We start from the raw sequence: 16,250 nt of genomic DNA on the forward strand, positions 1-16,250 counted from the left end.
AAATTATCACACTTCACATTTTTCATGGGTGAAGCATTGAGCCTTCCCTGCCCTGGGCTTTGACTCTTTCTGCTCTGGGGTAACAGAGGTTACCAGGCCAGGAGCAAGGAGAAAAGAAGCATCTGCAGGAGGGAAGATGGCTCTGCATCCCATGCAGCAGCAGCCCAGAATTCCAGCTGGCATTTCCAGGTCATATAACCCTCTTTGGAACTTGCTTTTCAGGAACACCACCATCTCCCTGCTGACAGCAGACAACTGCATGGTGTCCATTGACCCCACGATGCCTGCCAACACAGAGAGGTGAGCCCTGCTGCCACCTGCTCCCCCAGGACAGGCTCAGCCCCAAGGCAAGGCAGGGGCTGCCTGCAGAAGGTTTTTGTGTGCACTGGGAGGGGATGGCAGAAGATATGTGTGCTGGCCTGCAGCACGAGTGATGGTTGGAAAGATTTTTGGTTTTTTGCAAAACTTTTACTTATTAAAGCAGGAGTAATTGTCTTAGAGGGAAAAAATCCTGCTTTTAGGTATTTAATGTAGAATATCTATTCCCATCCCTCTCTGTTTGCTGTCACATCTCTGTTGTTCCCCCACTCCTGATTGCTCTGCTAGGGCACAACCAGCAGATTACTTAAAAAGCAAACTCAAAGCCTGTGATCAGTGATGAGTTCAGGTCTCTTCACTGCTGGCTTTGGCCCACATTCCATGATGACTTTTCAATGCCTTTATTGCACTGTGTGGTGCAGCCCCAGCAGCTGGGAGGGAGCTCCTGCACAGGACAGGGCACAAACACAGAGCAGAGGTTGTGGCTGCCCATCCCTGGGAGTGTCCAAGGCCGGGCTGGACAGGGCTCTGAGCAGCCTGGGAGGCTGGAGGGTGTCCCTGTCCATGGCAAGGGGCTGGGACTGGATGATTTTTAAAGTCCCTTCCAACCCAAATTCTATGGTTCTATGACTCTGTTTCTAAATCAGAGAATCTAATAATGCTGTTTCTAAATTCTCTGTAAATCAGAGGGTTGTGTGTTCAGAAAAAGTGCCCATTGCTTACTCAAACTCACAGGTTTTAAGAGAGCTTGGGATATCTTCAGATACTTCTTTGTACTTCTCAAGGAGCACAGATGTGCAATACAAACTGCATTTTGAGTGTTGCTAACATCAACCCTCTGTGGCTCTTCCAGGTCTCCATACAAAGTGATCCCAGTTATGACTGAGCAGCTCTCAGGTAAAATGACCCTTTGGAGCTGAATCCACTAAAGCTGAATTAAGTAAAGCTGAATTTTCAAACATTTGCATGTGGAAATTATGTGGCCATGAAGATGTCAGTGTCATTGTTGTAGCTGCAGCAGAATAAGAAGTGTTTGATCAGTGTCCTGCAGAAAAAGCTTAAAAAATGTGCCTGAATTTCAATGAATGTGAGGATCAGGTGAATGGCTGAGTTCAGGGAACTTGCTCTGGTCTGACTCAGCACTTCTGATGCCCTGGGGAAAGCCTTGCATGGAGCAGTGGGGATTTTCAGGCAACAAAAAATGAAAGTCTGCCCTGCAGTGTTTTGTTAAACCTGCCCATTCCTCTGCTGGAAAGCTGAGCACAACATTTGAGCCTGGTGTTATTTCCAAATGGCTGAGGAGAGAACATAATTTCTGCTGTGTGCATGGTAGCTGTGAGTGTGATAAATATTTAAATTCACCTGACAAGATTAAAGAGGGCCTGGGTGAAAGAACACATCTGGAGCACATTCCCCAGCCCCAGGCAGGGCTGGAATGCCTCTTCTCCCACTCCTCTTTGCTGTCAGTACCATGCTCTCAGACACTGGAGCAGAACTTTGGCTTGGGGCAATCCCTGTGAGCATCTGGCTCGTGGTTTCTCTCATCTGTGCAGCTGCAGAATCTCCTGCCACTCACACCAGGACACTCTGGAGCCACAGGGAGAGGCTGGCAGGGCTGCAGCAGGACAGGGGACATCAGCTGGGGACACTCCTTGGAGCAGTCAAGTGGGAAGATAGGAGAGACCAAGGGCAGGAGGTTGTGATTGTCCTGGAAACACAGAACAGCAGTGAGACAAAGCCTGGGGCTGGAAAAAGTGGTGTGCAGGAGTGGGTGAGCTGGTCGGGACAGGAGAGATGATGTTTTGGTGGTCTCACCTCATCTTCTCTCTTAGGGTTCTGAATTATGGATGGAAACAGAGTGTCTGACACTCTGAAATTATTCCTTTCATTAAAAGCACTGTGTCTTCTTCAAGGAGAAGCACAGGGGCAGAAACATCTGGAAAGGAGGATGTGGGGAGGACACAGAGGCAGCAGCAGTGAGATTGTGCAGGGAGCAAAGGTGAGCAGAGAGCACAGAGGGTAGGGAACAGGAAAGAGCCACAGTGAGATTTGTGAGAAGCCATAAACAAATCTCATGTCAGTGATTGCCAGGAGCAGGGAGTCACACACGTGTGACTGCAAAGGGGAAGGAGCTGTCTGCCAAAGTGTTTCCTTATTGTGACAAACCCTGCAGCAGCAGCATCACTCTGCTGCTCCTGTTTTATCACAGGAGAAAAGGTGGGGTGGAGCACGTGGCCCTGTGTCCCAGCTGCTGTGAGTAACCCCATGGCAGAGAAATGGAGCCAGCATGGCTCCAGCAGGGAATGCCACTGAGTTACACCAGCTGGGGAGCTGATTGAGGGGATTTCTAGAAAACACACTCCTTTTTGAATGTATTTTTGTTATTCCCCTAACATGGAGCTAGCAGTGTATTTTTATAGGACCGTGGATGACTTTTCACACTCTCCCAAGGCCCTCATTTTTCATCCCCAGCTGACAGCACATGGCTCTGCTTTGTGCAGAGCACAGCTCTCTGTGTCAGCAAGATCTCTCTTCACTCCCCGCTTTTCATAAAACAAGAATTTCCAAAGATCTTGGGCTGAAAAGGGCAAGAAAAATCCTGGCCATAGATTGTCAAAACATAAGACAGTCTGCTGTGGAAAGAGGAAGAAAGTTGAGCTGAGTGTGATGGAACTAATGTTCCTTAGTGTCTTTTTTCTCTTTCACATGGCTTGTCATTAATCTTAAGCATTCCTGACATTTTGCTGACAGTAGGAAGAATAAACAGAGTAGGAAATTGTTCCTTTTCATTAAAAGAAAAAAAAAAAAAAACAACCCAGCTCTGTTCTGTTCTTCACTTCTCACACAACTCTGCCTGATTCCCAAAGCAGCTCATCCAAATGGGTGCCAAAAAGGGGGTCACCCCAATTTTCACAGTGGTGGGAGGTAATGCACCTCTCCCAGCAGACTCCCAGGCAGCTGCAGGAGAATGGCACAGGGAACAGAGGCTGTAAAAGGTGGGATTGGGAAATTCAATCCTTAGGGAAGAAAAACATGAGCAGTGGCTGCTGTCCAGCAGAGGAGATCTCCACTGGAGTCCTGCTAAGGAACAGTTCTTCATTTCCTGGCCATAGTCATGGGAGAGGATTAGAAATAAAAACATCATTATTATTCCAGAGAGTGTGGGATGCAGCAGCTATGGATGTGTCAGGGGTCAGCTGTCTGCAAGTGTTGGGATCAGGGTTAGGGTCAGGGTCAGGGTCAGGGTCAGGGTCAGGATTAGGATCAGGATTAGGGTCAGGATCAGGGACAGGGTCAGGATCAGGGTTAGGATCAGGATTAGGGTTCGAGAGGCCTGAGCTGGCTGGCTTTGAGCCCCTGAAGCTGCTGGATCAGACCCTGTCCCTCCTCCTATGGTCCTGGAGCAGCAGATTCATGGCTATCCAAGCAGAGCATCAAAGTCCCTGTGGCAAACCCTTTTCTCTGTGGTATTTTAATTTCCAAGCCCATTGAATGATCATCCTCTCCCTCCCCCCAGCAGGTCTGTGTTCTCCTGGTGGAACTGGCTCACAGCTCACAAACTGATGGCTGTGTTTTTGCTCTAATTAGCAGGGTTCAGGCACTTCTAGATTTGACAGGGGTGACAATTAAATGAACAAACCCTATTAGCAGCACCCTCTTGAGGGAGAAAATTGAAATCTGTTTAATTTCTGATTGTGCAGAAGAAGGAACTGTTATGGAGTCAAAAGTGCTCCTGACAGGACAGGAAACATTCTCAGGGAATTTCCTACTGCTCCAAAGTTAGGGCAGTAAAGCCCAGCATTGCTGCACTGGGATGATTTTCCCCCTGGATGATTCAATACCTGAGATCTTGTGTGGTTTGGTATTGGTAAAATGAGAGAAATTTGTCACTGGGTCTAAATCTTCATATTCTGGCATCTCTCTCTTCTCCTTTTGGAGTCTTGTTCATGCTCTCAGCTCAGGCAAGACTGAGGAGGCAGAGACTGAGAGAGAGAAAAATCCTCCTCCCACTGCTGCTCCGTGCACTGGGATGTGGCCAACTCCTTTGGGATTGCTCACCTGATGGGGAATTTGCATGCAACAGCCCGAATTAACCTGAGCTGTGAATTACATCAATCTGGGGCTCCATGTGACAGATTCATGGATGTGGGCTTGGGCTTGAAATTCACCCCTTCCTGAGGCTTTTGTCTACCTGGCTGCTCGTGGGTTTTTCTTTAATTACCCTGATCCAAGCAGACCACAGAAAGTGAAATGCAGACAGCAGCCTGAGCCAGAGCATTTGTGAGAAACAGGGCAGGGATTCACCAGCCTGACGCTGGCAAGGAAAGGGAGATGCCCGTGGCCTCCCAGCCTTGCTTGGCCAAAGCAGAAAAACCAGAGGGAATCCAAGCCATTCCCCCAGCCCCAGGGACTCCCTGCCCACAGGCTGTGAGGCTGGCAGGGTGGCAGGGTGGCAGGGGCTGGCAGGGTGGCAGGGTGGCAGGGGCTGGCAGGATGGCAGGGTGGCAGGGGCTGGCAGGGTGGCAGGGGCTGACAGGGTGGCAGGGGCTGGCAGGGTGGCAGGCTGGCAGGGGCTGGCAGAGGCTGGCAGAAGTTGGCAGGGTGGCAGGGTGACAAAGGGAGTCACGAGAGGATGGAGGCGTCTCCCTGGCCGTGATCCCAGAGGGTGAGAGGGTGCAGGAAAAGGTTCTGTGAGCAGGGTGGTGAAGGCAGAGGGTGCCTGCCAGTCGGTAAAACCCATCTGTGCCAGGGCAGCTCAGCTGAGCTGCTCAGAGTGCCCCTGGTGCCAGGCTGACAGGGAATTTGGGCTCTCCCTGCCAGCCTCCCACCCAGCCACGGCAGGGGCACAGGAACAAACGCTGCTGCCAAATCCCCCACACCTGCTTTGCTCCCAGAACCTGCTGGGGACAAGGCAGAACAGCTCCTCTCTCCACGGTGTCCTGGCCAAGCTGCCTGCTGAGCTTGGCAGAGGCCATAGGGCAAAGAGCAGGAGTAGCACAGAGCCCTGGGCAGCCTGAGCTCTGCCCAGCATTAACCATTGCAGCATCTTCTGGGGGATTCTGGTTGTCTTTTGTCAGCTGCAAAACACCCAGGGTGTTGTGCAAATACCTGGCTTGCTGAAGACCTGCATCTGTAAATATTGCTGGTTTGAAGTGAGGGGACAAGAAAGGGGATTTTTTGGGGGGATGCTGCAACAGGACTCTCAGTAAAGCACCCAGAGCTGCTGCCAGGGCTGCTTGCAGCAGGATTTCCTTTTCAGAGGGGGAATTGCAGCAAAACAAAGGAAGCAATCCAAGGGAAAAGGTATCTGTGTGAATCTGGGGCTTCAGCCCTGCTCAGGGGTATAAAAAAATGAGACAGAGGGTAATGAAGGGAGCAAAAGCACCCTTAGCCCTCCTGTTCTACAAAGGAGGGGACAAACAAGAGTGAATTATGTCAGATCCATGTCTCATTTTCTTCAGAACCCGGGGTTACCAGAGGTCTTTCCCTCGGAAAGGAACAGGGCAGAGAAATGGATCTTTGTCTCTTTAAGATGAGGCGAGCTGCCACTCTTAGTCATATATCTTTACTGCACCCTAGGGTTATAAAAACATACATCTTCATTTTGAAAGTCTTTTATTACATCCATAAACATCAGATTGCAGCTGACCGTTCCCTGGATGGGAATTTCTTAGTCCTCTGAGTGAGTTTTGACAGGGGGAGGGAGTGAAAGTAAGATTGTTGGGGTTTGGTTTTTATTTTTTTTTGCTGGAACAGTGTTTATAGGGAACTTGTCAGTCTCTGGCGCGCTGCAGCCACTGTCAGAGGGCTGAGCAGCCTCGAAGGGAGAGGACAGGGGTTGGTTTCTCTGCTTTCCCTGCTTGTTTTCCCTGTTGGACTCTGTGCCATCCCAGGTGCTGCCCACGGTAAGTTTTCCTCCTCTCTTTAAAAAGGACGCGGCGTTTGCTTTGTTTCAGCGCTTGGGTTTTGTGAGAAAAAATGGAAAATGGGTCTCTGTGAGAAGAAGCAATTTCTGTTTTCTCTGCTGGGAGCTGGGGGAGGGAAAAGGGAAAAAAAAAGAAGGAATTAGATCTGAGACCTTCAGAGCACAGAATGTTTGCTCCAGTTTTGAGGCACAGGGGGTAACAGGCAAATTGTTTTGACCTGTGATGTGAATGCTACTGACAAGTATTGCTGATGTCTCTAATACCCGAGGAATTGCAAATCCTTTCAACAGCTACAAGAGCTGTTATTTAGAAATAAATGGTAAATGCTGGGCTGTATTTCTGTCTGATGTGTTTTGCCTGGGTGATTGCACTTGTGAGGTGTTGTGTTCCCTTGGGGAAGGACAAGAAGTACCTGCAGAAATGCCATGGGGTGTTTGTATGTGGGTATAAATAAATAGGTGTTCTGAGATCTGTGGTGTGTTTCTGAGTGCACTCAGTGCTTCCTTTCCTTGAGCACACCCCCAGTGCAGGAATCTCTGCAGCACTTTGGGGCAGTTTGCTTTAGCTGCTGAGGGAAAGAGGGAACAATCCCAAAACAGCATCTCGGGGCTCAGCAAAGGTGATTTGGGCTTCCCCTTTTTGTGTGGACATGCTAAAAGATGGGAAAACATTGCTATCATACTTCTTCCTTCCTAAAGTGTGCTGTCCCTTGAAATGTGCTATCCTGCTTTGAGGGATTGTTTGCATTTCCTTGTGCTGGGAATTACAATCCTGTGATTTTCTTGGGAAGAAGCGGGGGCTTCATCAGCCTGACTTTCCTGAGGCAGCAGGAGATCCTGAGAGCCCACAGGACTCCCAGTGTGGAGGAACTCAGGGAACAATGGGATCTTGACAGGATCCCTGTGGCAGCTCCGTCCAGGCTGTGTTCTCAAGGGAAAAGGGGCTGGGAAAGTTGTACCCTGCTGTGTCCATCCCACAAACCAGGAAGGGCAGAGCTCATTCTGCAGGGACAGCACTTTGTCATCTCGTGTTTGCCTGGAGTTTATGCAAGGCAGCACAATCCTCAGGCATTTGCACCAGGAAAAAAATAAATGGTCTCCAGGATAAGACTGAAAGGCAGGCTGGGTTTTATTTAGTGTTTATGGGCTGTGGGGTTGTTCATGAACTGTGGGGTTGTTCATGAGTTGTGGGTTGTTCATGGGTTGTGGGGTTGTTCATGAGCTGTGGGTTGTTCATGGGCTGTAGGGTTGTTCATGAGTGTGGGGTTGTTCATGGGCTGTGAGGCTGTTCATGAGCTGTGGGGCTGTTCATGAGCTCTGGGGTTGTTCATAGCTGTGGGGTTGTTCATGGGCTGTGGGTTTGTTCATGTGGGATTGTTCACGTGGGATTGTTCATGATCTGTGGGGTTGTTCATGATCTGTGGGGTTGTTCATGTGGGGTTGCTCATTGGCTGGGGTTGTTCATGGGCTGTGGGGTTGTTCATGTGGGATTGTTCATGTGGGATTGTTCATGGGCTGTGGGGTTGTTTATGGGCACTCTGTCACAGAGTGCTGGTGGTGTAGAGACACCGACTGTGAGCAGGAAATTTCAAAAGCCAGGTGGGGTCCTTGGTGTCCCACCCAAGGTCTGTGAAAGGGTCTGTTCTCCAGAAATTGCTGCCTTAAAACAAGCCACCTCTCAGACACCCAGCCTCCCAAAAATAAAGCTTCTGGGAAACCCTGGCTGTAATCTGCAGGAAAAGAAAGGCAGGTGAGACAAGGAGACATTTCCAAACCCTGTCACTCTTCAAAGCACCTAAACAATTTTTTGGCCTCCCCATCAGAACTGGAAGTGCACTTTGCAGAAGGGCTGAGGATGTCTTCTTTCCTTTCTTTTTTTTTTTCCTATCATGTCTTCCTTCTATTTTATTTTTTTTTTCAGAGAAAGAAGAATTGTTCCAGAACTTATTGGGACAGATTGCTGAGCAGTTCTCGAGGTAAGAAACCGAACATCATTATTAATTTAAAATGCTGTTTCTTCTATCTGCTTGAAGTGAAATTTTCACAGGAGGCAGAGGGGCATTTAAGACATCTTTCAAATCCCACTCTGCCTGCCAAATTTAGGTCTGGGACACATTATTTCCTGCTGACAGCAATACAGTAGCTCAAACCAAAAGCAATTTCAGTGATTATCTTTGATCTAAAAAGGAGACCAAGTAGTAAATGCTCCTTCCCTCTTAGGAAGCAGAAGAAACGCTCCTTCGTGGAGCAGTCAAATCATCAGATTTGTTTCGTTTTCCCCTTTATCACCCAAAAATTTCTCTCCTCAGAGAGGATTTCTCCACATCTGTATAGCTGCTTATTTAATCCCAGCTGGTTTCAATAAGACAGATCAGTCCCAGAAATCAGCAGCGTAACTTGGCAGGGGGGAGGAGGTTTCAGTGCCTGCAGACACCGAGACGCTGCTCTTGGACAATCATGAATTACCAATTGAACAATTATGAATTACCAATTGAACAATTACCAATTTAACTTTGCTTCCCTGGGGGGGTACAGTAGCGAGGCACTGCTGAGAGAGGGGCACATGAAGTGTTGTAGAGCCACAGGACATTCCCAGGGCCATAAAAAAAATGTCTCCTGTTAATTTTTCTGGAAATTGAACCCAGGTGTATTTTCTGCCCCAGTGTTAGCATTTCCATGGAAAATTTGCTTTTTCCTTATGAAAAATGAGGCTGGGCAGATCAGTCATAGAGACACAAATATGGACATTTCTACCAGAAGTCCTTAGCACCTAGGGTAGGTAGAGCACTAAATGTATGACATTAATACATGAGGGTTTTCTTTCCAGGGTTTTTAAAATCAATGAACTGAAAACGGAAGTAGCTAATCACTTGGCAATGCTGGAGAAAAAGGTTGAATGTGAGTGTCCCTTTATTCCTATCACAGTGGGAACTGGTGCCTTGTGACCTCTGACCTGTCCTGCTCCTCCACTTTCTCTAACCCCTTGTAATTTGGCCAGCTTTGAACCACAAAGGCCACAGGTCAGCCCATGGAGATGGTGGGGATGGGGGGAGCAGGGTGGGCTGGCTGGTGCTGCCAGCACCTAGAGCTCCTCCTGTCCCCCCTCTGAGGGGCTGCTGAGCCCTCCACTGAGCTTTGGGGCTGGGGCCACATCCTGCTGTTCCCATGTCCCTGTGGCACAGGGTCTCCACCACCTCTGTCCATCTCCACCTCCCAGCCCCTGGCCAGCCCCCCCATGTCCCCCATGGCCCAGGGGTCTGTCACCTCCTGCACCCAGCAGTGACCTCCCCATCCCTCTGCACCCCCTGATCCTCTGACTCTGGGGAGCTGATCCCACCCTCACTGGGGCTCTTTGGTCTGTAATTCCAGGGGGTAACACCCTCCTGCTGCTCTCAGTCCCATCCCTCACAGAATTCCAGAACCACTGGGTTGGAAGACACCTTCAAGACCATTGAGTCCAGCCCAGCCCCAACAGCTCAACTCAACCCTGGCACCCAGTGCCACATCCAGGCTTTGTTAAACACACCCAGGGATGGGGACTCCACCACCTCCCCAGGCAGCCATTCCAGAACTTTATCACTCTTTCCATAAAAACCTTTTCCCTGCTATCCAACCTGTATTTCCCTTGGTGCAGCTTGAGGCTGTGTGCTCTGCTTGTGTCAGAGCTGCTGGAGAAAGAGCCCAGCCCCAGGTGAGCACAGGCACCTTTCAGGAGCTGTGCAGAGCGATGGGGGCAGCCCTGAGTCTTCTTTTCTCCAGGCTGAACAGCCCCAGCTCCCTCAGTGATTCCTTACACTGTAACACAACCATACTGTTACAGTGCAACAGCCAAATTCAATTCACCCGCTCAATGAGCTCCTTTCCTGGGCTTTTTGGTGGTTTTGTTTCCCCCTGTGCAGTTTCTGAGTTGTTTCAATACATCAGGCAGAACACAGGTCCCAGAGAGGCAGGGAAGGGTGTGAATAAAGTGCTGCCATCCAGTTGTGACTTCAAACCCCCTGTCCTTGAGGATGCTCAGAATTGAAGTCGGGAGCCTTTCCCAGCACTACAGCTGCAGAAACAACTTTCCCACTAGAGTTGTCTGGGAAAAAAAAAAGAGTTTCTGGTTCTTGAAACTTCCCCAGACCAGAAGCTACCTTGACCCTGCAGCTGCTCAGGGAGACTGATCCCTCTGTCAGCAGAGGGAGGAAGAAGTGTCCTGATTTGAGGAACAGCTGCAGGGAAGCCTCTCCCTGTGGCCACCCCATCCTCCGGCTCCTGGTGCTGAGGGGTGTCCATGGAGGGGACAACCTGCAGCTTTCCTACCCCCAGAAATGAGTCCAGCTATGAATTCCTCCCTGTCTGTTTGGCTGCTGCTCCTCCCAAGGCTCTGCTGGTTTATTCTTTGACCCCCCCCAAAAAAAGAGAAAAGAAAAATGAGCTCAGCGATTCTTCATTTTCAAACCTCTGCCCATCTCCACTGCTCAGGGCTAAATGCCATGGGTTAGAGCACATGAGGTAAGCTGTGGGTCTTTGTGTCCCTTTGGCCGCCCAAGAAAGGAACAATCCCAGCCAGCCAGGGGCTGCTTTTGGGATCCCTGGCACAGCTCTGCCTCTCAGCACTGGCACAGGAGGGAGAGAACCAAGGCATCCATGCCATTCCTGGCTGGAAAAACTGAGCACCTGCCCACTGCAGCACTTTATTTAGTGCTGGTTTAGGGAAGGCAGCATACCCAGAGCCATGCAGGTGGATGAATTCCCTGCTCCCCAAAGGAGGATTCTCTCCCTGGGTGGGTGCCACTGCTGATGGAACCAGCAGCTGATGGAGCAATCCATGGGAAGGAACTCCCTGGGCTGCCCCTCTGCTCCACACCAGACTTCCAGAGTTTGCAACAGAGCCCATTCGGCAGCATTCTGAAATAACTCCCTGGGCTGTCATGTTTGAGAAGCAAAACCGTGGGAGAGGGGGAGTGTCCAACCTCCCTGCCGGAGCTGGTCTCCCAGAGGCTGCTCTGAGCCATGTTTCACTGCTGGATTCAGCCCAAGGATTTCTGTAGACAGCACAGGGTCTTTTCAGAAGGTATTTCTCACTGCAGAATAATGTATTGAGCCCTTAATCAGTGCACATGACATGGCCATTTATCATTTGCAAGCCAAATGTGGAAAGAATTGTGCTTTTTATTTTGCCTTTTCTCCTGCCTCCTTCAGAGATCCCTTTTCCACCACTTCCACATGTGCTCTCCAGGATTTCTTCCCTAGAGGGGACGTGTGTGTGTGTGGGGATAAGTGCTCATGACAGCACCACATCTGCACCTCCCATGAAATGTTCTCAGCTTCCTTCCTATTCCTAGAGGCCTCACCAGAGATGTGTTTTCAGGGAGCCAAATCTTTTAGTTGATTTTTAAATCCCAGCTAAATCTTGTCAGTTCCCCTTGGAAAATGAGCCCATGCAAAGCAAGCACTGCGAAAGCTTTGTCCCATGGCTTGACTTTGCACAGCAGCCCACACAAGAACAAGGAAGCTGCCAAAAAACCCTTTGCAATTTGTCAGCACTTCACATCTACCTTAAGAAAATAATTATGTAAATTCTCTGCTCCTCCAGAGAGATTTGGGATGAAAACCAAAGAGATGCAACACAAAAAAATGCTCAGGGCTGCCCATTTTGCACCAGAACTCCTCCCTGCAGCTGCCTACCTCACTTCCCCATCACTGATAGCTCTGCTTGGTTCCCACTGCTTCAAATAAGCACTGGCCACCAATTAGACACCTTGGAAAATGGAATTTCTCCCAGGTGAATGCACCAGTGTGGTACAGAGCAGCACAGGGCCTGCAGGTCAGCTACAGCTGACCATCAGCAATTGAAAAAAGCACCCAAAAATGCAAGTATCCAGAACTAAGATATCCAATGAGCAGCTTGTCTGCATCACCACATTGTGATCACCCAAAAAAATTGACTGTAACAATGACAGATGAAAAAATATAAATGCCTGAATGGGATTTTTAAGAGAGCATCCCTGTAAACAAAAACAAACTAACCCCCTTTTCCCTTTCCTCTCCTAATATAATAATTTGTATCAGGATAATAATATAACATAATATTATAATATATATAATAATATATTATATATATTATAATTATATATTATATTATATTATATTATATTATATTATATTATATTATATTATATTATATTATATTATATTATATTATATTATATTATATATATATATATTATATTATGTATATATATAATAATATATATAATAATATATATAATAATATAATAATCAGACACACCTCTTTCCCTTTTCCCAGCTGCAATCTTTGTTGTTACTCTCCTAAGGGTAAACAAAACTGAGGTCTCTGCTTATCTCCAGAGCTGTGCCCTTCAAGGCAGGGCTTTATCACTTGCTCTCCAGATAAGTGAGATCCAGACTGATTTTCTAAGAAAGTTGCTGAATACTGATTTTCCTCCATGCAAACAAGGAGTTCAGTAAACAAATGAGCTGTGAAATGATTGCATGTGAATGACATGCAGTAATAAATGGAGCTGTGTCCTTGATCACACTGACAGTGCAATGAGGGGGAAACAAAGGGAGAATTATTCTCACACTCTCATCGCATTGGGCTCTCTCAGCTATGGGGAATAAAGTGCCCCGCTGCATAAAAAGGCAATCAAACTTTTTGCCTCATGGCTCTCACAATTACATGCAGAAGGGAAATATAGGATTTTCTGTGCTGCATGTAGAAATAACCTTTGATTACAGAATTGATTGGCAAAAAGAAGTGACAGGATTTCAATAGCTTAAAAAAAAAATCTATCATTAGGGCCAAATTTTCAACATTTTTCTCTCCCCCCTGCATTCTCACTTTGGTTTTTCTGTATCCAGCAATGCCTCCCAGAGCTCCTTAATGCTCTGCATGAACTTCCGAATTAAAACCTTTTATCTTAATGGGAATTCTAATCCTGCCGGGACATGTTTGCATAGCCCTGCTTATCATCCCATCAGGGGAGTGGGGCTTTTTCCTGCTCAGGATTTCCTCTGATTCCTGCTCTGCAGCCCAGGAGTGAAGGCACCAGAGGAGCTGCCTGCTGCCGTGCAGAAGCTGAGATGTTTTAGCCATCGAGTGAATCCAAGCTCTGTGGCTGCTATCTGTGTTGGCAGCAGAGAATCCCTGTGGGTTTCCAGGGTCTCCTCTTGCTTTGGCAGCACCTCTCACCTGTGGGAGAGCCCAGGCAGCCTGTGGGAGCTGGATAACCCCACTGGCAGAGCTCCCTGAAGTTTTGCATCATTGTGAAACCAGAGCCTGCGACTTCTGGCCATGGTGACAGCCCTGTTGTTTCCCTTTGTTGGCAGTGGAAGGCCTGAAGGTGGTGGAGATTGAGAAATGCAAGCGTGACATTAAAAAGATGAGGGAGGAAATGGCAGCAAGGAGCAGCAGGTAAGTTCTGCTTGGCACCCAACCACAGGAGTGGCTGGTTTCAAACCCTCATGCAACATTTCCACTCAGAATTATCTCCTGGGCTTAGAAGTAAAAGAGCAAGGAAACCAATAAACATCAACGACAGTGGTTTTAATTTACTATTTGAAGATTTATAGCCATTCACCAGTTAATTTAGCTTGGGCCATGGGAATAGAGAAAAAGGTCCTGGGAGTTATTTGTCACCATACAGAATGGGAATTCTTCATCCAGATTTACTGGGAGAGAGAGGGAGAGAATGGGAAAAGAACTTCTGCACAGTGCAGCTTTTGGTTGGGAACCAGTTAGCACTCGAATCAGCTCCAATATATTCTGGGAGATTACCAAATAAATATGTAGCAGCTCCTCTAATTATGATCTCATGCTATTATAAATCACCCGTTTCAAATTCAACGAGAAATTGGGAATTTGCATTCTAATGCAAGGGCTCATTGTGATGGTGGAGCTGGGTTTTGCTGTAATTAAAACAGCAGCAAAAAAATTGCATTTCCTACGGTGCGTGGTCTCAGCTGGAAAACACCCGCTGTGTCACTGAAGTGCCCCACTAGGACAAACAAATCACTCTGAGATTGGGAATACTCCTGGGAAGGAGAGGAATATACCCTGCTACTCAAAATGGGGATGAAGGGGATTTTTCTGGAGAGGAATATACCCTGCTGCTCAAAATAGGGGTGAAGGGGATTTTTCTGGAGAGGAATATACCCTGCTGCTCAAAATGGGGGTGAAGAGGATTTTTCTCAGCAAATGTAACTTTGCTGTCTTGACAGCCTTGGGGTCAAATTGTCTGATCCTTAATCAAAACTGTTTCCTACAGAGGGCAGTGGGAAATGTGCTAAAAGATTCAGGCTTTATAATCACCCGTTTTTGTAAATGTTGCCATGCAGATATGTCAGGAGGCACAATGATAATTCATTGCCATTAAGTCCAAGGCCAAACTCAGCTGTCATATTAGCATAAAAGCAGAGTAACATTATTAACCTCAGATTTGTGTGCCTCAGCAGGGTGGAATGCAGTCTGTCCTGTGACTTGCATAATTTCTTTTTGGGGTGTGTGGAGAAATCTCATTAGAAAAATCCAAGCCCAGGCTGGCAGCCAATGCAGGAGCATGTGTGCTGGTTTGTGCTGGGTGTGATGTGAGGAATGTGTGTGCCCATGTGTCTCTGCCTCAGCTGTGGCAGGGAGCTGGCAGAGCTGAACTGTGATGCACAGTGATGGTGATGAGCAGTGATGCACAGGTGGACAGGGAATTAGCTCCAATAAAAGAAGTTATGGCAAGTTCACGTTCACTCAGTCACCACCACAGCACATCAGGGAGTACGAGACTGTCCCAGCAGCCATGACTAATTCCCATGCCAGATCCTGTCACCTTCCAATCTATATTTTGTGGTCTAAACAGGCTGCTAACAAGAAAAGCTGGAATGGGGGGTGCTCCATCTGCTCAGTGCAGCCAGCTCCAGCATGGGTGTCACCTTCACCAAGGGCTGGTGCTGAGATGTGACAGGCTCCAAAATGAGACCAGCACAGTGAGGATGGTGGGAAGCTGTGCTAAAGATGGAAGTGGGCTCAGGTGGGCACAGACACCCATCCTGGCTTGCTCTGGGCTCACACTCACAGCTGCTGTCTCTGAAGCAGGAGCAGGAGCAGGGCTTGCTCTGCTCAGCTTCACCTTGGTGCTGTGCCCATGTGGCTCTGTCACAGCTCCTCCTGGTTACCCTGAACTGCCTCTCCCTCCTCCCAGCTGCTCACAGGTTCCTCCTGCTCATGCAGAATTCTGGCCATGATTATCTTCACCCTGTGGGCGTGGGAGCCAAAGCAGCTGGACGTGGATACAAGTCTGAGGAGATGATGATGCTCCTTGGTGGCTCCCATCAGGAGCTGCTGAGGAATGAGCTGAGGTTCCTTATTCCCGAGTCACCAGAGCCCCAGGTCACCCCAGCCTAGGGATGCTTCACCCACCCCAGGGTGGCTGAGCAAACCCTCTCCTGCTGGCATGGGATGTGTGTGGGAGCAGAGGCATCCCAGAGAAGTGGAAATGTTATTTGCTCTCATTTGGACCTGTCATCCCTTGTGCTGTGTCGTTTGCTAGATAATGCATTGTGGTTGCAGTTGAGGATCCCGTGTAAATTTAATTGATGTACATAAATATTTGTGAGTGCCTGTATTCCTTCAATAAGATCTCAGTGTACACAGCTGTATGGGTGTTTACCTTTTCTTATATTTGCTGTTACATTATCAAATGAGAGAGTAAGGCAGGGCAGCCAGGTTTATAAAAGCACAGTGAATTGTGCAGCTCTCTGCTCAGAAGAGCAAACCAGCTCCATTTGCATCCTCCTCAAATTGCTTTTTTTTTTTTGCTTGTCTGCTTTTTGCACTCACCACTGGCAGATGCTAATAGCATTATGGTGTCATTTAAAATCATGATCATTTGCAGATGCAGTTTTGCATTTGTGAAGGTCTGATGCATCCTGGCTCTGGTGTGCTCCCCAGTGTGCTGGGATGAAGGCTTCAATATCCTACTACAGCTGGGAATTAGAGATAGCTGAC

General features: G+C 48.2%; 1 protein-coding gene across 4 annotated transcripts in view; it reads left to right on the plus strand.

Annotated features, from left to right (window-relative positions):
- Positions 1 to 16,250, plus strand: part of PDE9A (phosphodiesterase 9A) — a 59,292-nt gene that overhangs the window by 18,354 nt on the left and 24,688 nt on the right. The window contains exons 3-7 of one of the 4 annotated variants that reach the window (XM_005488984.4): positions 223 to 300; positions 1,172 to 1,215; positions 8,166 to 8,220; positions 9,072 to 9,142; positions 13,583 to 13,667. In XM_005488984.4, coding sequence (XP_005489041.1) covers positions 223 to 300; positions 1,172 to 1,215; positions 8,166 to 8,220; positions 9,072 to 9,142; positions 13,583 to 13,667 — 333 coding nt within the window. Of the gene's footprint in view, positions 1 to 222; positions 301 to 1,171; positions 1,216 to 5,485; positions 6,225 to 6,944; positions 7,362 to 8,165; positions 8,221 to 9,071; positions 9,143 to 13,582; positions 13,668 to 16,250 lie in introns of those variants that run through there. The other 3 variants (XM_005488986.3, XM_026794722.2, XM_005488987.4) reach the window with 3 other exon arrangements.

The sequence above is a fragment of the Zonotrichia albicollis genome, chromosome 2, assembly GCF_047830755.1.
Source record: "Zonotrichia albicollis isolate bZonAlb1 chromosome 2, bZonAlb1.hap1, whole genome shotgun sequence".
Taxonomy (NCBI): Eukaryota; Metazoa; Chordata; class Aves; order Passeriformes; family Passerellidae; genus Zonotrichia; species Zonotrichia albicollis.